The sequence below is a fragment of the Paramormyrops kingsleyae genome, chromosome 6 (genome assembly GCF_048594095.1).
Source record: "Paramormyrops kingsleyae isolate MSU_618 chromosome 6, PKINGS_0.4, whole genome shotgun sequence".
Lineage (NCBI taxonomy): Eukaryota > Metazoa > Chordata > Actinopteri > Osteoglossiformes > Mormyridae > Paramormyrops > Paramormyrops kingsleyae.
The window spans coordinates 32,920,127-32,945,495 of NC_132802.1; the positions used below are offsets into that span (position 1 = coordinate 32,920,127).

General features: G+C 41.6%; 1 protein-coding gene across 1 annotated transcript; it reads right to left on the reverse strand.

Annotated features, from left to right (window-relative positions):
- Positions 1–299: 299 nt before the first annotated feature.
- pard6b (par-6 partitioning defective 6 homolog beta (C. elegans)) lies at positions 300–24,823 on the reverse strand. Its single transcript, XM_023795184.2, has 3 exons — positions 24,544–24,823; positions 22,783–23,005; positions 300–4,061 (listed from the first exon to the last, which is right to left on the reverse strand). The coding sequence occupies exons 1-3, from the start codon at positions 24,604–24,606 to the stop codon at positions 3,223–3,225; spliced, it is 1,125 nt and encodes a 374-aa protein (XP_023650952.1). The 5' UTR covers positions 24,607–24,823; the 3' UTR covers positions 300–3,222.
- Between the last annotated feature and the right edge of the window lie 546 nt (positions 24,824–25,369).

A 25,369-nucleotide genomic window follows, 5' to 3' on the forward strand; every position in this document is an offset into this window, starting at 1 on the left:
TAAAACCTCGCAGAGTTATTTAAATGGTTTGGCGAAATTTCTGTCAGATCCCGCCGGCGGGACCGCCGACCCCAGAGGAATTTAATATTCTAATCTAATCAGTTAACGGTTAATGTTCGGTTAACGAACGGCGGTTGTCGGTTGGGAAAATTAATCGAAATGAGCATCCCTAGTGCATGCACAACATTACAGGTTAAGTACATATAAACATTATCATTATAGCAACGCTATGCATACTACATTATGCACAATTTTATAATCGACAGTTGTATACAATTTGAAAGTCAAATCAGGCAGCATTTTAATTATTAGTTTATTGTTCATCTCATAGGATTGACAAACATGTGTATCTAGATATATTTTGATTTTCATTAAAATGTAATAAAAATGTACAACATAGTGTCTTGATAAGAAAATACTGACATCCAGTACAAATCTATACCTTATATTTATATGCCAAGCAAAATTTTTTAAAAAGCAATAAAAAACTAAAAGCCCATTTTAATATATTCACCAACAGAGGACTTCTAGTAATACAGGACAATTCACAGTTCAAAACAAATATTTTGTAAATGTACAATTCATTCTATTCTCATAGTATTTCTGATTTCAGATACACCATTAACCAGAGTCACCTTGACATGTGAAATGTGTCTATCTATAGGAGTATGACTATTATATGAAAATAAAGTTGTACAACTAGCAATGGTGGTATGTTACAAATGTTATAAAATGATAGAAAATAAATAATGGAATTACATTCATAGGAGAGTATGAATAATTATGAATTCTTTGAGAATGATAGTGTTTCTTAATCACGGTTTTGCTAATGGTACCAGTCTTTCCCCAAGCCCTCTGGCTAAAAGGTAACCCACACACAGTGGTGTTCTTTTTCTGGATGGAGCAGACCTACATGTTTCGATGTCTGGGGGGGGGGGGGGGGCACAAATAGATACTGATTAACATTGAAAATGTAAGTATTAAACAATGACTAGTGTAATTCAGCACTCATTAAGATGCTTGTGTGTTCCCCAGTCACCCCAGAGTTTACAGGTATCCCCCTTTCCCTCTTGAGCGCCAGCCACCTCAGAGGTAAGGCTGAATATACAGACTGAGGATAATCAGAGTAATACCCACTACGCTGAGGTGCAGAGGTACAGAACTGAAAGGGAGACTCACATATATTTTGGGCCTTTCAGTCTGATACCCATGTCTTTAATAAGAATGACGGCCTCATTCCACTATATAAATGTTTTGAGGACCTAAGCAGGATTTCATTCACAGTCCTCACTTTTATGGTCAATTTATTTAGAAATGTATTTAATTAGAAAATCTACGCAGCTTTCGGAAATATAAATAATGCTATAGATACCTATTTTGTCACACCCAAACACTAGCTAAATGACATTTTTCATTAAAATGTATAAACTGAGAATACTGGTAGCACAAGAGTTTAAGTAGAACTGGGAAAAGCACTCTGCATTAATGATTATCGCTAAGCTTAGAAAATCTATCATTGATCTATTATTCTATTATCATCCTTAAATTTTGGGGCTAAATTTTATATTATGTTATATTATATTACGCAGAGAAAGAATAATTCTGGGTTGTTTTGAGAACAAATTAGAAACGTTGATTCACCATATAATTAAAGGAATAAAAAAAATATTGGCCCTTTGATTAGTCTAGACATACCTGGTTTTATCAGACAATTCAGGTGTTTGTCTCAACAAACTAGAGCAATTGCAAAATGTAGATTTGCTGTGTCAAATTAGATTACACAAATAACAAGGTAAACTAAAAGTTTTGCATCAAACATCTGCACAGAGGTCATACATCAGCACCAAAACATTAATATGCAGTCTAAACTTAAGAACAAGACACAAAACTAATTATGACTTCAGCTGATGCCAGTACAAAGTTCCTTCAGATAAGCTGTAAAGGGATATAGGAGGTGGATACAGGAATTCTTACAGTGTAAAATTCATATTTTACCAAGCACAGCAGTCTGTCACAGACAGGAAGTCTTTGCCTCAAGAATATCTCATGCCCCAGGAGAGTGTTCTAGTGGTAAGTTTTACTGACTGGTTTTATCAGTTCTGTGTAAAGAAAATGTTCTTTAAGTGTCCAGACCTTACCGATCAGTACAGTTCTCTAATATGTGTCCATGTGCAGGAATGGCAGTTAGCCAAACTCAGAGGTGAAGATCATCAAGCATGATTTGGGGGGGTTTTCTCTTACGCAAGCCTATGAATGTGGTCTTGCCTCATAATATTGCATTTTACAAAATTATACAATAAAGACCATTCCTACCCACATATATTTGATAATTCCATAAATGAAACCAGTTTCCAGCATTCATTATCCAGCTTTTCAGGTAACCAAGCAGAATGGTTTGCCTTTCATCAACTGGAAGGGGGGGGGTAATTGTGGTTTCTCTTGATAGGAATACAATACAACTTCACAACATTAACCTATGACCTCACCTATCAGGTGGAAAAGTGGCTCTGAATAAAAACTAGCTGAAATTCTATCAATGTAATCATGGAGACTTAATAAACTTGTGCTCCAATTCAATCATCACAAGAACAGGCAAAGGCTCAAGCATCCTTGTTGGTAAACAAATTAGTTTAACTATAAAAACTATAAAAAGTTCCAAAAGAAACAAGTCCAAGATTAAATGTCATTAAAAATTAATGACTGAATTTGTTAGATAAGGAAATTGTGATATGAAGCCTCTAGTTTAATATTAAATCCAGAGCTTTCCTAACTTTACTACTAATATTGTGAGCTTTGCTCTTATTTACTGAAGGAACATTTGGGTGCTCAGGGGAGGAGCTAAGGGACTATTAACTCACATTTTTTGCATACTATAATCAGGTGGTTGTCCTGTAAAAGTAATGCAAAGGGGTCAAGACTGTCAGTAAAAGCCTAAATAATGTTTGAAGTTGTGGAGGTTGCATTCATCGTCAGTGCCACCCCACCCCCTATTGAAAGATCATAGGAACATTCCTCAGGACAGGTCTGGCCCTTTGTGGTTTTGTACAGTGTCAAACAATGGGGGGGTTGGGGGAGGCTTGTCTCCAGTCCCAAAACATGAGTAGCGCCCCCATTACAGAATGACTGACAACATCCTCCACCCCACTTGCCTGATCAGAGTGCTATGAGGGAAGTGGTAGTGCTATGGCACGTGTTTTTCGAAAGAAGCGCCGGCGGGTGATCCTACAACGTGATGATGGTCCCGTCCTCCTCCAGGCTGCAGCAGTGTGGCGTTCTCTGCTTGATGTCCAGCACGCCCAGGGAGCTGCTGCCTGAGGGCTGCAGGCCCAGGTGCAGCTCGTAGTGAGGCAGTGAGGGCACGTCGCGTCCAGTTGAGGCCGAGGCTGAGGCCGAGAGGGGGATGGGCTGGGCCTCACCGCCAGCCTCCACTACCAGGTCCTCGTCGTCGCTCTCTAGATCCTCGGGCTGGAAGTTCTGGATGATATGCATAACAGGGGTGGCCCCAAGAGCGGCACAGCTGTGCTGGCTGGCCCCGCTATCAGAGGAGCGGCCCGAGCTGCCCGAGGCCCCACTATTGCGCACCACGTTGTTCCGCTGGTTGGCCGGTTTCACTGTGATGATCAGGTTGTGGCTATTGGCGATCATCATGTCCGTCACTTGGTCCAGCGATTTGCCAGACACCTCGATGCCATTGACCTCCAGCACCTCATCATTGACAGCCAGCAGGCCCGTGCTCTCAGCCAGGCCTCCCGGTACCATGCGAGAGATGAAGATACCAGGTGCTTTCTCCAAGCCCTGTGGCGAGACACGCACGCTGAAGCCGTCACGGATGTAGAAGCCCAGGGGCTTCTCCTGGCCATGCTTGTAGAGCCGCACACGCCGGTGGGTCTCTGGCAAAATGTCCACGTCAATGATGGAGGACACAGGCCGGAAATCCCGGGGCAGGCTGATGATCACTGGTGGCTTCTTGCGGTGGTTGTCTGGTCGTAGCAGCACAGCAGACAGCACGGTTTTCTTTCGGGTCATATAATCGGTGCCAAATGCCGAGTAGTCAGCCTCTTCTGTAGGAAAGCAGAAAACAAGGAGGAAGAGGAGTCACACTCACAGGCGAGGTTAGCAAGGGTTAAACTAGGGAACCCCAGATGAACATAGACCAGAGCCAGGAACCTTCTACCACTAACATGTGATCATATAGGTAACTAAAAACTGTAATACTGACTTCATATGAAATTTACAATACATCACTGCAGACACCCTGCAGCTACTCTGACCCCAGTGAGTCATGGACACAAGGATGAAAAATGCCTAACCAGGAAGTTTCTGAAAATCACAACCCAAATCCATAGCTAAAGTCAAGTGGCTTCACAAATTTAGCTGTGACATTGGACAAGAAAGAGGGGACTAGTCTTAGATGAAAAAAAGATCACTTTTAGTTTTAACGGAAATGCTTGAAATTTAATGGTATGAGACGGAATTTAGAAACTGTAAACTGGACAGAGTTAAATAGCAAAACAGAGGCATGGGAATTCTTCAAAAGCACATTGTTGCAAGTGCAAGAGGACTTCATACCTGTTTCCAGCAAAACTAAATCTAGGAAACGACAACCAAGGTGGTTTACTAAGGAAATTAAGAATAAAGTCAGGAGGAAAAGGGCTCTGTTCCACAGTTGGAAAATAACTAATGATTTCAAAATTAAGCAGGAGTATCTAAGTCTACAGGCAGAGTTAAAAAATAACATTAGGCTATCCAAGAGGGATGTAGAAAGAAAAATTGCATTGGAGGCTAAGGATGACAGTAAAGGTTTCTTCCAATATTTTAACTCCAAGAGAGCTCTAAAAGCTGAAATCACTAATTTGCAGGATAGTAAGGGCCTTATAATTGATAACAAATTGATATAGTAAATGAGTTTAATGATTATTTTTCAAGGGTGTTCACAGTAGAGAACACAAGTAACTTACCACCAATTAATACGAATACAGCATCGTCTATGACCAATATATGTATAACTGAGGTTGATGTGATACTAAGCCTAGCTAAACTCAAAATAAATAAATCGCAGGGCCCTGATGGCATCTTACCTATAGTCTTAAAAGAGATGAGGAATATTATTATAATAATAATAATAATTAATAATAATTGATACTTTATTGATTGTTATTTTTACGCCTCCCTCAACCTTTAGCCAACCTTTAACTTTAATATTCCAGAAATCGTTATCTGCGGGTGTGGTACCATCAGATTGGAAGCATGCTAATATAACACCCATATTCAAAAAAGGGGATAGAAGTAATCCAGCAAACTATAGGCCAATCAGTTTAACTAGCATTACTGGAAAAATAATGGAAGCTATAATTCAAGTGAAAATGGTAGATTACCTAGATGCAAATAACATTATAAAGGATAGCCAACATGGATTTAGGAGAGGTAGATCCTGCTTAACGAATCTACTTGAGTTCTTTGAGGAAGCTACAAGTGAAATTGATCACAAAAAGGCCTATGATGTGATTTACTTAGATTTCCAGAAGGCCTTTGATGTTGTCCCCCACAAACGGCTCTTGCTAAAGCTTAAAGCTGCAGGGATTTTAGGAACTGTGGCAGCTTGGATTGAAAACTGGAAGCAGCGAGTAGTTATTAGAGGCACAATGTCACAGTGGGCCTCCGTTCATAGTGGGGTACCGCAGGGTTCAATTTTAGGACCACTATTGTTCCTAATTTACATTAATGATATTAACACAAATACATACAGTAAACTGGTTAAATTTGCAGACGACACCAAGGTGGGCGGTGTAGCAGATACTGATCTAGCAGCAGAGAGGCTTCAACGGGATCTGGATTTAATTAGCGAATGGGCTGATACTTGGCAGATGAAATTTAACACAGATAAATGTAAGGTAATCCATGCAGGGAGCAGAAATATAAAGTACAGATATGTTATGGGTTCCACTGAAATAAAGGTAGCTGATTACGAGAAAGATCTCAGTATGTATGTTGATGCTTCCATGTCCCACTCTCGCCAGTGTGGGGAAGCAATAAAAAAGGCCAACAGAATGTTGGGTTATATCTCTAGGTGTGTGGAGTTTAAGTCAAGGGAGGTGATGTTACACTTATATAATTCCTTGGTAAGACCCCACCTAGAATACTGTGTGCAGGTTTGGTCACCATACCTCAAGAAGGACATTGCTGCCTTAGAAAAGGTGCAACGAAGAGCTACGAGAATGATTCCTGGTCTTAGAGGAATGTCTTACGAGGAGAGGTTAGCGGAACTGAATCTGTTCAGCCTTGAGCAAAGGAGACTAAGGGGGGATATGATTCAGGTCTATAAGATTCTAACGGGTCTGGATGCTGTTCAGCCAAATTACTATTTCAATATTAGTCTAAATACTAGAACTCGTGGCCATAAGTGGAAATTAGCGGGAGAACATTTTAAAACAAATTTGAGGAAGCACTTCTTTACACAGCGTGTAGTTAGAGTATGGAATAGTCTTCCTGCTAGTGTAGCAGAAGCTAAAACCATGGGTTTCTTTAAATCAGAGCTAGATAAGATTTTAACAACTCTGAGCTATTAGTTAAGTTCTCCCCAAACGAGCTTGATGGGCCGAATGGCCTCCTCTCCAGGGCTGTGGAGTCGGAGTCGGAGTCAAGGAGTCGGAGTCGGAGACAATTTTGGGTACCTGGAGTCGGAGTCGGAAAAAAGTTAACCGACTCCGACTCCTACTAAATTTAAATGGGAATTAAAAAAGTAAGTTGAAATGTCCCAATTCACAAACAGTCATAATGAACTACTTCTCTGCTGTAAGAATAAAGCCCAATGCATGCAGTGCATAATGTTACCACAAAACGAACATGTCAAGTAACCATGAAGCATGCTTTTCATTGACTGTTTGCTTCACTATATGGGATGTAATGCACAGGTAAGGTGCGGCACCACTTTCCATTGTGTCGTGTTCCACTGTTACAGGGAACTGTGAACCTAGCCTAAAGCCCCCCATACATTTACAGATGCACTGCCGATTTTTCGGCCGTTCAACGAGTCATCACGCGTCAAACGCCTGAAAAATCATCTGGTGTGTTCTCAGCTCCGTCGGCTCCCCTTCGCTATGCGCTAGTGAAGGGGGCCGAAGGAGCCGAGAACACAGATCTCCCTACCTGTCTCCAGCAGAGGCTCGTTCTGCTGATCAGCTGGCCGGTGAGTGACACAATGCACTAAACTTCCGGCTGGCTGACAGAGGAGACAGCCACTGCAGCAGACAGAGGCATCACATTACTTTGGATGGGGGCGGTGGTCGAGATTTTCGGCAAGCTGGATCTGCCCGTCCATGTGGACACCCGCAATCTGCGGCCGCCAATCAATTGCCGCGATTGTACACGCACATCGGTCGGTGGCAAAATCGGCCACGGATCGCTGCGTATTTGGGGGCCTAGCCAGTAGTTCTGTGGTGAAATGACATGTATGTTGCCTTCCTTTCCTTCAATGGATGTAGAAAATACATTAGCATAGTATATACATACAGAGGAGTCGGAGTCGGGGAGTCGAAGTCGGAAGATTTAGAAACTGAGGAGTCGGAGTCGGAGCATTTATCTACCGACTCCACAGCCCTGCTCCTCTCGTTTGTAAATTTCTTATGTTCTTATCTTCTTATGTTCTTAACGGAAATGCTTGAAATTCCCAGGAAACATACATATACAATACTACCTAGTTATTGCTAACAGGGTAAGGTGTTTAAGGAATCTGATCTTGTGATGAAAGAAATACATGGTTAACTCCCAAGGGGGGAATCTGCATTGTACTTGAATTCCTGCACTCATGAAGCTGTACAATACTGTAACTGGAATCCATGTTCACTCTTTAAATGTCCCACATGCTTGTGTCACTCCAATCCAGTACCGCATACATCACACACACAGACATGTACATAGGAGCAAGTACCTAGCTTAGTCAAAAGTTCAATCCTCTGGAGGCTCTCTCCTTGGCAGTCAATCATTTACCATACTGGTGGGCAGCTACTGATAATGGATGAGCCTTTGGGAACTCCTTTGCCGTGTCTCAATTTACTCCACCACCCTTCACCCCTCCACTTACATTCCCAGGTCTACCAAAGAGACATTAGGTCTCATTAAGCTGAACAAGACTTAACACCAAAAGCTCCAGAGTGACTGCAAAGGGGTCAGATAAGATCAGGCTCAGGACTGCCTCTGCATTCACCCAAAACACACTTTACCTTGTCAGGGTACACATGATTTCAAATCTAACTGCTGTGCATTGTAGGTATACAATGCTTTTTGCCCAACCTACCTGTCGCACTACCTACTCTAGAAATATTGAAAGAAGATACTAACCCTCACACAACAGAAGAACAGATCTATTATAATCAGCAAGTTTGCAGCTTTGAGCCTTTAACACCTGCAACACCAAGAGATGCATGCTGGCTGGAGGACATGATAGATATCGTACAGCAGTGCCCAATAAAGGAAACTGCATGGTCTCCAAGTCGCTCTTCATTAAACCACTGACAAAACAAAGGATCCACTGTGCCTGAGGGTTTTGAAGGGGGTGGCTGGAAGCATTTCAGAATAAAAGGAAAACCTGAATTAATTATGCAGTTTACCAAACTGTTAGAAAAACACACACTAACTCATACAAGCACATTGCACAGTACAGATAAGGCCCCAAGTGGGCCACTTAAAACACTTCATATGGATTTTTGTCAATAAACTTTTCTCCATCCCTCTTCTCATCCTTAGGCCCAATCCCAATACCCCCACTTAGCCCTATCCCTCCATTTGGCGCGTACCCATGTAGGGTAGTGTTGTCCCATTTCTTTTTAGCAGCGAGGGGTAGTGGTGTTCAGCCCTCAAGATAGATTTTTCAGATGCTGACTCAAAACCGAGTGAAAGAAGAAAATTCCCACAATGCATTGCAATACACAACAAGAAAAGAAAAGATGCCTAGCGGTGTGGGGAAAGAAGCTCATATCTTTATAAATACGCTTGCAAAAAAAATTTTTAAAATTTTAGCTGAATATCTTAGTTTAATGTAAGTGAAACGGAGTATGAGGTATTTTTCAAAAACAATTTTCTGAAAATCGCTAATTCCGTGCATAGAGACAGAGCAGTATCTCTGTAGTATTTATAGAAAAAGAACCGAGCAGGGGTGAGTTTCACAAAACCGTTGAAGAATTAAGAACATATTTTTTCCAGAGAGAGAGCATTCAAAGTCCTTTTCATGTCGTTTTTTGGCTACAACACTTTTGGGAAACTCACCCCCGATTGTTTACTGTGTTTCGTGCAATAGTCTTCTAAGTGCATTATTCTACATCGTGGAATATGTAAAAGACATTGTTCCTTGTTTATGCAAAACGTTTGCATGTTTTTATAGAAATATTGCGTGCAATATTCTTAATTTTAAATCTGCGTGCCATTGCCAAAGGAATGCTAATCCACAAATCGACAGTGTCATAATCATTCTGTAATATTCTAGGGACACGTTCAGTGGTATAATCATGTTGTAATGTTAAAGTGACTTGTCCGTGTTATAAGCATGTACTATTCCAGGGACTCCCGAGCAAACCAGGCAGCTCATAAGCAAGTGGTGTCCCGATTCCTAGGTAAAGATTTCAAGCCCTACCCCTTGTGGCTACGAGCTTTGGAGTCAGCTTCGGAAGGGAGGGCCCTCGAAATCTAGTAAGAGAGGAGAAATGGGATTGGGCCTTAATGAGATGGTGCAGGACCTCCAAGTCAAGTTACCATACACAAAGAACCCAACCAGCTATTCAGTCACCCTACTAGTTATCCATCCAAAACTACATTAGCTTCTCCTCTATGAGGACCTTCAAACACAAGTGGTCAATGTCTACTCTGAGCATCACGGGCAAACAGTGGAATTCAGATCGCTAATGATAATGTACGGTCCCCCCTTATCTGCAGTTTCGCTTTCGCCGGTTTCAGTTACCAGTTGTCAACAAAATATTAAATGGAAAATTCCAGAAATAAGCAATTCATAAGTCATAAATTGCATGCCGTTCTGAGTAGCATGATGAAATCTAACACCATCCCGCCGGGGATGTGAATCATCCCTTTGTCCAGTATATCCACGCTGTAAATGCTATGTCCCTGTTAGTCATTGTCTTGGTTATCAGATTGACTGTCACGGTATTGTAGTGCAGTATATTGATATAATTGTTCTATTTTATTATTACTTACTGTTGCTAATCCTTTAATGTGCCTAATTTATAAATTAAACTTTATCATAGGTATATATGTATAGGAAAAAAAAACATAGCATATGTAGGGACTGGGTACTTTAACTGACAGCACATGTACCACAGAAACACTGACTTGGTAGCTGGTTACTCACACAGGACACCATCCATCACCGATATAGAAGTTGAAGAGAATGAGGCCACACAAATGCAGACAGCCTTTCAGCACAGGTATGCAAACTCTAAAATCAAACAGCAACTTTTCCCTCCCGGGATCTATCAAGTAATTTGTCATCCATGGCAAATAAATTCCTCAGTTTTCACAATAAGAGCAACATGTCACCAGTAACAGACACTGGGTAAAAAATGGCTCGCTCTCTGGGAAATGTAAAAGAGCCCAAGTCCACACCTCAGCAAACAGGCTTTATGCGCACATGTGAGACCAGGCTGGGCCTCAGCATAGCTTTCCCCTTGGTTGTTGGTCCATATTTCACAGTCCTAATAGACTCCTTGCAATTTACAACAGCAAGGAATGCTAGCAGGTGATCCTGTACAATGCTGTATATGCAGGACTGCTTTAAACTGCTTCAATGAGAACAATTAACATGAAACAATGTGATCATGCAGCACTATATTTTAGCAGGGGGGATTAAAACCAGAAAAACAAGACAGCAAGGCTCAATTTCCTGGAATACAGTAGTTCTGCACTCAGGAATGCATGGATAATAATCTAACAATTAATGATATGCTTAATTCAATAAAACGTAATATATCATGTTAATATTTGACATAGTTATCATGTTTGTGCACATTCCAGAAATACTGCCAAACAAGCTCCAGGCACACATCACGCTGAGCTTCATTTTCACTAGCCTGTGCAGCTGACTGAAGCTGGAATTATACACAGAGTAAACAGAGACCCCCCACAAAAAAAAGAAGCATGGTAAACATATCCAATAAAACTTAGTTACTGGACTGAATTCCTGAAGTGTTACTATTCCTCTAGAACTGCACATATTTCCTAAGCAAAGAGAAGACTGAGAGAATGCTGCACTGATAACTAGGGCTGGCAATGTACAGTAGGGGGCAGGGGGAGGATACATCAGGAAAGAGCAGAGACCAGTAGCCAGGAGGAGGCGGGGGCAACAAGAAAAAGGAAGGGAGGCCCAGGGTCGAGCAGAAAGGCAGTACTGTAGCACCGCAGGGCAGCGCGTTCACACGTTCCAGGCATGCTCTCAGACGCACATATGTGCAACCCCAAAAACACAAACCTGGTGCTTGGGACACTTTCCACTGTGCAGGGAACCAACTGCTGGTCTATAGGGTTTCACATTACAGTGACAGAGATGCCAAAAAAGCAGGTTAGGCTGGCCCATGCTTGAATATACCCTGTGTGTGTGTGTGTGTGTGTGTGTGTGTGGTATATATATTACATTGTGGGGACCAAATGTAAAAAAAAACAAAACAATTTTGACGTTGTGGGGACTATTTACTATTTATAAAAAACCTAATATACACTCACCTAAAGGATTATTAGGAACACCATACTAATACGGTGTTTGACCCCCTTTCGCCTTCAGAGCTGCCTTAATTCTACGTGGCATTGATTCAACAAGGTGCTGAAAGCATTCTTTAGAAATGTTGACCCATATTGATAGGATAGCATCTTGCAGTTGATGGAGATTTGTGGGATGCACATCCAGGGCACGAAGCTCCCGTTCCACCACATCCCAAAGATGCTCTATTGGGTTGAGATCTGGTGACTGTGGGGGCCATTTTAGTACAGTGAACTCATTGTCATGTTCAAGAAACCAATTTGAAATGATTCAAGCTTTGTGACATGGTGCATTATCCTGCTGGAAGTAGCCATCAGAGGATGGGTACATGGTGGTCATAAAGGGATGGACATGGTCAGAAACAATGCTCAAGTAGGCCGTGGCATTTAAACGATGCCCAATTGGCACTAAGGGGCCTAAAGTGTGCTAAGAAAACATCCCCCACACCATTACACCACCACCAGCAGCCTGCACAGTGGTAACAAGGCATGATGGATCCATGTTCTCATTCTGTTTATGCCAAATTCTGACTCTACCATTTGAATGTCTCAACAGAAATCGAGACTTATTAGACCAGGCAACATTCTTCCAGTCTTCAACTGTCCAATTTTGGTGAGCTCGTGCAAATTGTAGCCTCTTTTTCCTATTTGTAGTGGAGATGAGTGGTATCCGGTGGGGTCTTCTGCTGTTGTAGCCCATCCGCCTCAAGGTTGTGCGTTTTGTGGCTTCACAAATGCTTTGCTGCATACCTCGGTTGTAACGAGTGGTTATTTCAGTCAAAGTTGCTCTTCTATCAGCTTGAATCAGCCGGCCCATTCTCCTCTGACCTCTAGCATCAACAAGGCATTTTCGCCCACAGGACTGCCACATACTGGATGTTTTTCCCTTTGCACACCATTCTTTGTAAACCCTAGAAATGGTTGTGCGTGAAAATCCCAGTAACTGAGCAGATTGTGAAATACTCAGACCGGCCCGTCTGGCACCAACAACCATGCCACGCTCAAAATTGCTTAAATCACCTTTCTTTCCCATTCTGACATTCAGTTTGGAGTTCAGGAGATTGTCTTGACCAGGACCACACCCCTAAATGCATTGAAGCAACTGCCATGTGATTGGTTGATTAGATAATTGCATTAATGAGAAATTGAACAGGTGTTCCTAATAATCCTTTAGGTGAGTGTATATTGTTTGGTTACTTATGGTTATGATTGTCATAGTTGGGATTAGGGATATGCATGCAGAAATGAGTGGACAGTCCCCACAAAGTTATGCATCTAAACGTGAGAGAGAATTAAAAACAATTAAGTCGCACAGTGTAAAGCCCATCAAGCCAGGGAAAGTCAGATGCCATCCCCGCCTGTGCCATTCACCTCTGCCCGTGCCACCCATGATGATCTAGCACAAATCCCTTCTGATCCTTTACACTCTGTATTTGTTTGCCTTTATCAAGCAGATGTCTGCACTGCATACGACGTGGAGTCCTTTTATCGGGACATTGAGCACTAGGCCACTCTACAGCTTGTGTCTCTGGCTCCACTCCTGCTGATTCTGCACTTTCCTGCATCCCCAGTCAATCACTCAGTGAGCAGCTGCTCTATACTAAAGGGTCATACAGGCTGTTGCAGCGAATAATGACCGGCATTCTATCAGACCATGGTTTCCAATTTCGCCCCAATCAGACAGGGCTCCAGCTTACCTTTGTCTGGATTTTAATGAGCAGCATGAGTGCCGGTGTGCTTGTGGCGGGGGTGGGGGGCTTAAGAATAGAGTGGCGGCCAGCATAGGCACTGTGCAGGCAGAGAGGGGAGAACAGAGGGCTCTTTGTGGGTTGCTTTTAATCTACTGGGTTATCAGCTGCATAGTGAGTTTCAAGTCAACATCCTTCACAAAAAAATATCTTGTATTAATAAATAACACTTCAGATTAGACCTGAATGGCGTGATACTGTACAGATGTTGAGCACAGTAACTACATAAAGGAAGAATAATCATTTAATTCCTTTCCCTTATCTTTGGTGGGGTTGGGGAAAGACTTTTTTCCACACTTCACAAATAAAAGACCAAAAAGAGGAGGAAACAAATACTGCAGCCAGAATTAAGTTCTAAATAAAAGGAATGCAGGTGGGAGTTGCCCTTATGGATAAGATTACTAGATTTGCTGATTCCTGATTTTCTCCAGTGTCCTAAAATACACTGAAGGCCTTATTATAAAGTATGCTTGCAGTTGGCTACATGAATATAAGAAATACATGAATCCCTAAATGCTATACAACACTTCTCTACTGATTTCTGCTTATTGAGCTTCTTTGAAACAGCTTACATTCTACATTAAGTTATTCTGCTTTATATAAATATAATCACACATTTAACAACTTCATATTTACCTAATACACGATGCAATATTCAGAAAACATACTTAAAAAGCTGTTACCAAGTTCACATTTTTATACATATGAATGTTCATTGCCATCAGTGCAGTGACAGTGACATGCTACTCTTCTGGGAATCAATATAACTGGACTCACACGTAGGTCAGAATGCTTCCTACCTCACACTGCTGCTGTAACATAATTACCTAAATATATATTGCACACTGTCCTTGTAAGACAGCTCACCAAACCCACACTGATAGCAAGACAATACAGGGTCACTGACAAGTAAAGGCCATGAAACTTAATGAGGCCCAACTCAGTAATTATTTAGTATTGTTCTTCCATAAAAGGATTTCCTATGCGTCAATGTTACTTTAAATAAATACAATTAAAATTTCATGCATGGGCTAGTACGAAATATTTTGCTTAGTACCAATAAAATATCCCAACAAGCCATGTGATCTGGCAAGATATCTGAAGTTAGCCTTTGGTAGTGGACAGGTTAAATTTTGAGTCTGGTTAAAATAAATCAGAACCTGTCACTGAAGACACAGGGCATAAAACAAGATAGAATCTTGAACAGGCTACCAGTGGATTGAAAAGAGTGAAAAATCTCAATGGATCAGCAATTATCACCTTATACAGTGCTCACAGAAAGTCTGGAGATGCTTCCTTGATGTTAAACACTGCTTGTCAATGGACTTTCAATATGAAACCAATAAATTTACAATATTTTTTCAGCATTCCAAGACTTTCTGTGAGCGCTATAACTTATTTCTCTGATTATTTTAACTCACTCAGTTCACTAAAGTAACAGAAATATTAAATGGTAAATGTGTTATAATTTATGTTGCCAGCCCATCTTAACTTGCATACCATTCCTACATAATAGAAGCTATGTAAATATTCAAAATATCAATATTCATAACATTCTTCCATCCTACGCATGGTCATATGATTCACCAGCAATTTTCCAAGTAGACAACTTCTGTAGTGCTCTTGTTAAATAAACTGAAGCAAAACTAAAGAGGTGGCACTTTACAATAAGGCTACCCATATAAAGGGTTTATGAATGGTTTATAATCTGGTTAATTAAGTTACACTTTGTAAATTATTAATAGACAATGTTAAATACGTTATAACACTATTTTCTTTTTATTAATGAGTCACTACCATTTACAAATGGCAAAAGGGAACCAACTAAAATTTACAAAACACACATAATTCATTAAATCTGTTAGGTTTAGCCTAACTAGCATGGCAACATCCCCTTCCTCACATGACCTGAGAAGAGTATAACAAATTGTGTGTGTATATCTGTATGTGAGAGTTAATGTCAGTAAAGCACAGGAGCAATACACACTTATTATAGAGTGAACCACAGCATCCAATGCAAAAGAAAATAGTGATGGAAGAGGCTCATCAATAACTATATATCAATACCCATCTGGCTGGTCCTGTCACATGACTTCTAGATGAACAAGCATTATGTTTACCAATGCTAAATGCTAATAACCCCAACAAGTGAATGGCCACCTTATACGTTACTGGCTTCATGAGGCCCTAGAGCATATGTTCAGTTCTGACATTGGTAGGGACCAAATCAGCCCTGTATCCCCCACTGCCCTAAACACACTGCTCTCCCGTGATATTGGCAAGGACATGTCCCTACCTACCATACCTAGCGGCAGTGGTGGCTTAATGGTTAGGGAAGCACACTTGTAATTGAAAGATTGCAGGTTCGAATCCCTGACCAGCAAAAGTACCATTGAGTTACCCTGTGCAAGGTACCGCCCCCAAGCACTGCTCCACAGGCACTCAATTAGCTGCCCCCTGCTATGTCACATATGGGTTAAATGCAGAGAACACATTTTGTATGCACTGTGTCAACAATGACAATTAATCTCTAAATTCTACCCATGCCCAGGCTGAGATTAAGTAATAATGCCACACACCATGACCTGGCCTGTGTTGGAAGGCAGCACAGAGCACACAGGCACAGATCCAGATAGACCAAATGTTGTACTCCCAAGCCAGTCTCTATTATTTTTTTTTTTCCCCAAGCCAGTCTCTATGACATGTAAACACACACCCTCTGCAGACAGACTCCATTCCTGTCCAATCACTAAACAGGAGCGGTCACAGAACAGCTGTGTTCCCTTATTTTATTATTATTTTTTTAACGGCAGTGGAGACCCACCCAAAACCGGTTCATCGATCACAGACCAGCACAGGAATTTCAACATTGCTCTGCCATCACTTACAAAAGTGTCTGGCATGTTATTTTGTTTGTCACATACAAGCTTCTTTAAACCATGGGCTATTTTTTAAGCTACAGACACACAAAGCTGTCTGACTCATATATACGCAAGTCGCCTGAATTTGTTTCGCATTGTCTAGCAGTGACATCACAGTGTCATAAATCCACCACCCACAGATTCCCAGGCCAGTATGGTCATCCAGAAAAGACACATCACTCCCTGGTACCAAAACTGCACTTTCAGGGGAAAAAAAAACTCAATGAATGGAACACATTTACTTGAAGAGTGAAGACAGAAAATGAAAACTGTGATCCAGTAACAGTTTTGATAAAATTAAGACTTGCAGGTTTCATCAAGTGCTTCAAAATGAGAATGCAAGACTGACAGATAGACAGTAAGATGCTTGAACTGGTAACTGGAACACACTCCATTGCACTGTATGAACCATTCTGAATCAGGTGATTTGCCAGCAACTGTGTGGCATGACCCCAAGGTCAGCCTGCCATTCTGTATTTCCACAGTTTATGATCGTGTGTGAGCGTATGTGACTTGTAATGAACTGGAATCCTATCATAGGTGTACCCCTGCCTTATGCTGCCTGCGTGGTAGGGAAGTTGAAAAAATTCAGTGCTTAATATAGGTGCCTTTGGGAAGTTATATACAGCAGGTAGCTCAAACGAGCTTGATGCAAAGAGCTTGATGGGCCGAATGGCCTCCTCTCGTTCGTAAATTTCTTATGTTCTTATGACTGTTAACTGTAACGATTTTGTAATGCTGGGAATGTTATTGAGGCAATTTAGGTTTATGCACTCGGGTCAAAGTTTGTCCCGCAACATTAGGGGACTGGTCAAAAGTTCACTTCCTTAACTGCTTTGCTCTATTGCCTTTACTGGAGAAGGTGACTGGGACCTCCAGTTTTCCTGTGTCAGATTCAAACAAGTTTTACACTATAACAGCTGAAATTAATTGTTTATTTAACAAAAAACTAAATGCTGAATTCAAAGGAAAAAAGCAACACATTTTCAGTCTCAGACGGTTAGAATTTGAAATTTCTAATTATACCAGATCTACTTAGCACCGCTGAAGCACTGTCACTGTTGAAATGTTTATGTCTTTCATTTGTTTTAGCCATTTCCCATTACTACGTATACAGGTTAGGTTCACAATAAGCTTGGAACCCAAGGGAGAACACACCCTTTTTTTTTATTATTCCCTCCTCCACCCCCCCCTCTGCGGGGGACTACTTTATCTGTATCTATTTATTTATTTATTAATTTATTTTATTATTATTATTTTTTTATTATTATTATTTATTTATTATTATATTTTTATTTACTTCCTCAAAAGAAGGAGAGGGAGGGGGGGGGGACAAAGGAGAAGGAGGGAAGAGAGAGAGAGGGAGAGAGAGGAATGGAAAGAAAACAGAAAAAAAACAAAAGAAAAAAAAAAAAACAAGAAAAAAACAAAACAGATAATCTGCTTCTATGTCTGTTTGAAAAGAGAAAGACAACATACAACATCTGTACTAATCACAACGACCATCAAACGTTAAATGTTGTTGAACAGCACACACAACCAGCCTTACAACCCATGCCCAGAAACAACAGCCGATCAAGACAGTGTGTGTCCGTGAGCATGTGTCCGTGAGCACCTGTGTGTACACCTGTGTGTCAGCGCGCTGGTGTTCCTAAGGTTTCTCCATGTAATTGTCTAGTAGTGTGACCCACCCCCCAGCCAGGGCCCCGACAGAGCCGGAAGGGCCAGGCCCCGGCAGGCAACCGCCGAGAGTGAGCCAGCACACACCAGAGCATCCAGCCCCGGACATCGAGAACCACCAACTCAACGGCAGCCGGGGGCCTCATCCACCAGCAGGGAGTGTGGCGGGGGGGAATAGAGCCTGAGATGTTATTTCAGGTGGAGTCTAAGACCCAACCTGACACATACGTATAGACAAACAGGCGTACACATACACAAGCATACGTTCCCACCCTCATGCACACATAAACAAATATTCACCCATTCGCCCAACATGAAGACACAGAAATGAACGCCGTACACACATTCACACTCCCCATATATACTCTATACTCCGAGATCTAGGCACCACCGCCCCCAGAGGGGCAATCCGCCACCAGACCTCGGAGATGGATCGGAGATGGAGAACACACCCTAGATGGGATACCAGCTCATCACAGTGCATGGGCATGCATATTTGACCAGTTACCATCGGTCCATGGACAACAGATGTAAAATAGCCATTTTGGCTAATTCTGGCACATTTACATTTTATGTTCATTAATGTGCACTGTCCATGTCAAATAAACAATAAATAAAATAAATAAACAAAGGGTCACCAATTCAGCCACAATGCCACCTTTGGATTGAGGGATGAAACTGATGGTGTGGAAATCATGCAAACTACATACATATATACACATATATATATACACATATACACTCACCTAAAGGATTATTAGGAACACCATACTAATACGGTGTTTGACCCCCTTTCACCTTCAGAACTGCCTTAATTCTACGTGGCATTGATTCAACAAGGTGCTGAAAGCATTCTTTAGAAATGTTGGCCCATATTGATAGGATAGCATCTTGCAGTTGATGGAGATTTGTGGGATGCACATCCAGGGCACGAAGCTCCCGTTCCACCACATCCCAAAGATACTCTATTGGGTTGAGATCTGGTGACTGTGGGGGCCATTGTAGTACAGTGAACTCATTGTCATGTTCAAGAAACCAATTTGAAATGATTCGAGCTTTGTGACATGGTGCATTATCCTGCTGGAAGTAGCCATCAGAGGATGGGTACATGGTGGTCATACAGGGATGGACATGGTCAGAAACAATGCTCAGGTAGGCCGTGGCATTTAAACGATGCCCAATTGGCACTAAGGGGCCTAAAGTGTGCCAAGAAAACATCCCCCACACCATTACACCACCACCACCAGCCTGCACAGTGGTAACAAGGCATGATGGATCCATGTTCTCATTCTGTTTACGCCAAATTCTGACTCTACCATTTGAATGTCTCAACAGAAATCGAGACTCATCAGACCAGGCAACATTTTTCCAGTCTTCAACTGTCCAATTTTGGTGAGCTTGTGCAAATTGTAGCCTCTTTTTCCTATTTGTAGTGGAGATGAGTGGTACCCGGTGGGGTCTTCTGCTGTTGTAGCCCATCCGCCTCAAGGTTGTGCGTGTTGTGGCTTCACAAATGCTTTGCTGCATACCTCGGTTGTAACGAGTGGTTATTTCAGTCAAAGTTGCTCTTCTATCAGCTTGAATCAGTCGGCCCATTCTCCTCTGACCTCTAGCATCAACAAGGCATTTTCGCCCACAGGACTGCCGCATACTGGATGTTTTTCCCTTTGCACACCATTCTTTGTAAACCCTAGAAATGGTTGTGCGTGAAAATCCCAGTAACTGAGCAGATTGTGAAATACTCAGACCGGCCCGTCTGGCACCAACAACCATGCCACGCTCAAAATTGCTTAAATCACCTTTCTTTCCCATTCTGACATTCAGTTTGGAGTTCAGGAGATTGTCTTGACCAGGACCACACCCCTAAATTAGGGCTGGGCAAAACGATTATTTTCCTAATCGATTAATCTAGCGATTAATTTTTCGATGCATCGATGAATCTAACGATTAATTTTTTCAATCCGATTCGATTTCGATTTGATTCGATTATCGATTATTTCCCCATTATTTGACTTGTATAGCAATTTCACATTTACTAATTTATGTATATCAATGAAAAACACAAATTTCTTAATTTGAAGACCTTTTAATGAACAAAATTGCAAAATAAAGTTGTAGTAGTCGTACCATCTTATATTAGAGATAGCATTTAACAAGAAATAAAATGTGCAAACATATATAAAATTAAGGAAAAGTTAACAAAACATTTAAAATGAATCACTTCCTTTTCGGTTAAAATAGCCCCATACTGTAGAACTGCGTGATCGGGTGGAGTGGTTTGGGTCGACCGCGACTGCCTCACTCATGTTGCCGCTACTCGCTGCCGCCATGTCTGTTTTGAAAATGACGACGCATCGACGCAGATTTTTTTACGTCGACGTATTTTACGCGTCGACGTAATCGATTACGTCGACGCGTTGTCCCAACCCTACCCTAAATGCATTGAAGCAACTGCCATGTGATTGGTTGATTAGATAATTGCATTAATGAGAAATTGAACAGGTGTTCCTAATAATCCTTTAGGTGATTGTATATATACATATATATATACATATATATACACACACACACACACACACACACACACAAAGCTGAGGTCACAACTCAATCAGGCTATCCTTGTTATACTGTACCAAATAAAATAAAAATATCAAAATGACACTGTTTCCCCCAAAACAGATCATTTATCTGAGAAACAGACTGTCATTTATCTGAGAAACAGACTGTTTACTGTAGCTCAATACAAACCTCTGCCATTTTATGCCAAATTGTTGTACAAGTAGAAATTCCACTAATGGAGTAACGAATCTTGAAAGCTAATTAATTTCATTAAAACTAAGAATCTAATACTTGCTTTAATACTTTGAAACCTCAAGAAATCGATCCCTATCATTGTACATATACATCTTACATAGATGACCTCCTGTAATTTCAGCTAATGAGGCATTTAGAATTTTGAGGAAAGAGGAGCCAATTCAATTTTACAATGACACCTCCCTGATGAGGGCATTCCTGAACAACCTGGTGTGGTGCAATAATATCTAGATTATGTTTAACGTAAGCAAATGATTTAAGGATTTGTGCTTGCACATGGGGAACAACAATTTTCAACAAACAATCTTCTCAAAATGCAGCCTTCATTTCAGAAAATACGTAAATGAAAGGGAAAAATGCTGCTGAGAAGAATTATGTTGTGTGCTGCTTTTGTTGGGATTGACACTGGTCATTTAAACCTGCAATCTAGGCAGCTGATTCTTCAAAAAAAAAAAAAAAAACAGGGAAACTATGACACAATTGAAATGTTATACAGACACATACCAAACTGACAGACCTACGTAAAGAGCTTGCACTCAAAGCACCGCACCACCAGGCACCATAAAGGGAGGGGGGGAGGGAGGGAGGGAGGGCAGGCCCGCTGTGTGTGGCAACAAACCAGCCACTCACATCTGCGCGCCTCTGAACTGCTACCATAGAAACAGGTAAACAAGCCAGGAACTGGCTGGTGACACGCCAGATATCCAGACGTTTGTCTGTTTGTGCACGTCTACATGTGTTCAGGAACGCAAACTACTTCATTGCAAACTTGCTTAACAATAATCAGCAATAAACCTCCAATGTCATAATACACCTAGATCACTACACCTACAGCAATGAAAACATATTCCTCCCATAATGTACCAAATAGTTTATGAGGCTGGGTGACACCAATGCAGGTAAACAGGACTACTTAAAGGCAATGTGCAATACCAGCAGCTTGACTAGCTGTTCACAAGCTGGTTCATCACAACATCAGAGACAAAATGAACACTATTTGTCCAGTTTGAGCTTTTCATAAGCAGACTACTTCAGTAATGCCACTGCTGTGTCTCTCAAAGCAGAGAAACAACAGCAAACAGTGATGACCTGATAACCAAATTCAGAAAAAGAAAGAAAAGAATGAAGTGTGATGGGTCAGAGAGAAATAATAGTAAGGGAAGGATGTAGGGTCACTTCTCATAGCTCTTCCATCTTATGGCATAATAATGGGGCAAGGCACATGGCATTGCAGAGTGACCCCTGTAATCCCTTCCTGACAAACTGGATTAGCATCTATAGGTCATATGGCACAATGAGGCAGCTTAAACATGCTACTCTAAACTCACTATCTTTCAGCGCTGCCAAAATATTCTAGATGAACCCTTAATTGGGTCCAGACTTTTCATGCGAAGCCAGTAAATTGTAAATAGTTGAGTAACGTTGCAGCACATAACGATTACCTGATGCTATTGCAGAAGAAAACTTAGCAGAGCATGTGATACCCCACCCCCTACAATGAATAATCTGACATCTCAACCAACCCATACTAGGACAAAGGGATAGGGATTGGTCAACTGCCCCACAAGACAGACTTTTTTTTTTTTTTGATGCACCTGATTTTACAACAATTGCAGAACATGGTCAGATACACTGGATCCTTTCCCCTATCAGTTTCTTTCATACTTAAAAAAATCATCACAAGCTTTAAACTGGGGCTGAGCTTTACTTCTCCCAAAAAACATTTATTGTACTGTGCTTATTCAAGCCAATGCTTATTGAACATGTGTCTATCTTTGTCACAGTAAATAAAAGCCGTAGGGAATAACACCTGTAATTTATTTTTTTAAGAGAGGGTAACGCAAACATGCCCCAATGTCCCCTACCTTTTCTCTGAAGGAAGAGCCGCAGAAGAGGATTGGCGGTAGAGATGGCCTTGTGGTAGTTGTCATCATTGTTGATGGGAAGCAGGTCCCCGTGGACATCTGCATACCCCACGAGCAGGTCCACGTTTGGAATGCGGTGCACATGTTGCAGCAGACCATAGAACTCATCAAACCGACCTGGTTTTGCCCGGTCAAGGGAGAACCGACGAAATTCTGCACCAAACTGCAATGCCACAGAACCAGAAATGCGGTTTCGTTAAAGGCTGTACTGGTGGACATAATACGACTGCTACTCAGGTCCTTTTATCTCCAAAACCAGACACATAACACTATCAAATGATAAGAAAATCTAGTTATGATTCAGCCCCAAAATATCTGGCTAAAGAATTAACACAGTATGTGCACTAACTCCATGAGATACCAGTCTGGTGAAACCATACCAGTGCATCATACAACAGTACTGTTTTTATACAGATCAGTCAAAACAAATTAATTGAGAGCAGTTAATTTACATACATACATACAAACCTAACCAATTGGTTGCTTGGATCAGCTACTTCGACTCAATTTACTTTTATTATTACATTCATTATTTCGATTCTAACTGAATAACATTAACTGGAGAGTGTCGTCTACTAACCTCAATGGCGTTTCACAAATGGGCCTTCAATGGAAGTCATTGTCACTTTCCTTTTTCCCCATAGTCACCTCACTATAATTTTCGCGATCGCTAGTCATCGTAGATGTGTCACAACGTGAATAAGGCACGGATTACGCCTTCAGTATGAACTTCAGTTATAGCATAACTTAAGTTATGGCACGCGGCACATAGTACGTGAATACAAAATTGGAAACAGACTTAATTAACCATTTTAGAAAAATACCGGCGATTATTTATGATGTTTTTATTGTGCTTGTAAAGCGCTAACCCAACTTTCAAAAACAAGTAAATCATATGCTTCATCAGTCAATTAGATTCAGTACATAAATATTAAGCAATTATCAATCTGACACCGTTAGGGACCAAAATGTTCCAAAGTCATTCGCTTATTTACAGCAAAACACGGGAGAACGAAGAACAAAAACCAAAGGGAGAACAGGCGAAGATTAAAGTACATCCAACCAAGAATTGGACGCGTTAACCTGCGCTGGTCATGCTTCACCGGTTAGAATAAACGAGCGAATCAGTCACGGCAAAAGGACGAAAACTTCAAGAACTTGGGTTAATTTATGAAAAGCTCTTCGGAAACTTTACGTACTGAGCTATATTAAAGGTAAGCACAATCCGGTAGTTCCAGAAATACCACACGCATGATTTACACAAGAATCAGAAAACCATTCAAGATAGTTTAGCTGTATTCATACATGTCGGCTGCATGTTATCGCGCAGCGATCGGTTGAAAGTTTATGACAGCAAGATAAGACGGCTGCGGCAGCGACACCGAGCCCGGTAGGCGCTTCTGGAACGGGGCAGCGTAGTCAACGCCTAATGGGCTGGGTGAGAGCACGGTAACGGCGAAGCGTCTACCCAAGCTACGAACCACGGTTTAAAAGGGACACACTGACGCCTTCATTTATAAAAATGTCTACAAGGAGCTATGGCAACAACGTTTGACACTTGTCGATAGTCGCCCTTGTATCACCTCAGTGGTAAGCCCAAGGCATCTGTATTTAGTCTCCTAATCAGCTAACCTTTCCGAAGGTTTTATTTCCCCAGAACGCTAACAGTACGCCGGACGTCTTCTTTCCGACTATACCAACCTTGCTCTTCACCTCCACGGCGCTCAGAGTACGGCTGCTCGACGCTCGGTGGTTTTTATTCATCTTTCACAGCCAGGACCCTCCCGCAGTTCGCTGTTGCCCTCTCCGGGGCTCCCCTCTTTCCCTCGCACTCCCCTCCTTCGCCTCAAAAGGTCTCCGGTTATGCAGTATCCGAGTTATACCTCCCAGGCCGCTTCAGCAAGTCTTCCCCCTGTTCTCGGAGTCGCCGACTGTCCAAACGGGTTATCCACATAAAACTCAGATTCACGGTGACGCCTTACGCACCCAGGAAACGCCCCCCACCCTTACGCTCAGCCTCGATTCGAGCGGGCGCGTTCCCGTCACCCTTCACGTTTCGTTACCGGCCACCAACGCGAGGATGCTCCTCCTACCCGCAGACCACAGACCCGCTTTCGCTGAGCCGAATATCTTGGAAGGTGGATTTCTGTATGCATTTGACAATCTCTGCGGTTTAAGGTTGTGTGCCTGTGGTAACATCGAAAATTTCAGACAAGCTGAATGTGTTAAAAAATGGGTTGGCCAAGCCGTCAAATGAATCAAATTAGTTCGTGACTGTCTTTGCTATTAATTAATTAGTTAATCATGATATGTAACGCATCGTTCGCGAATATGGCCAGGATAAGCGGTTGGATGGCTGTCACTGACAAATAAGCATTTGTAGTTCCTAAACAATCACAAAGCAAGCATTACAAACATTAAAGAAAAAAACACAATTTAGTGGCTAGATGAAAGATGCGTATAATGGACTAACGTACCTGTAGAACAATTTAGTGGTGACATCTTGTGGTAGTATTTGGAATATCTG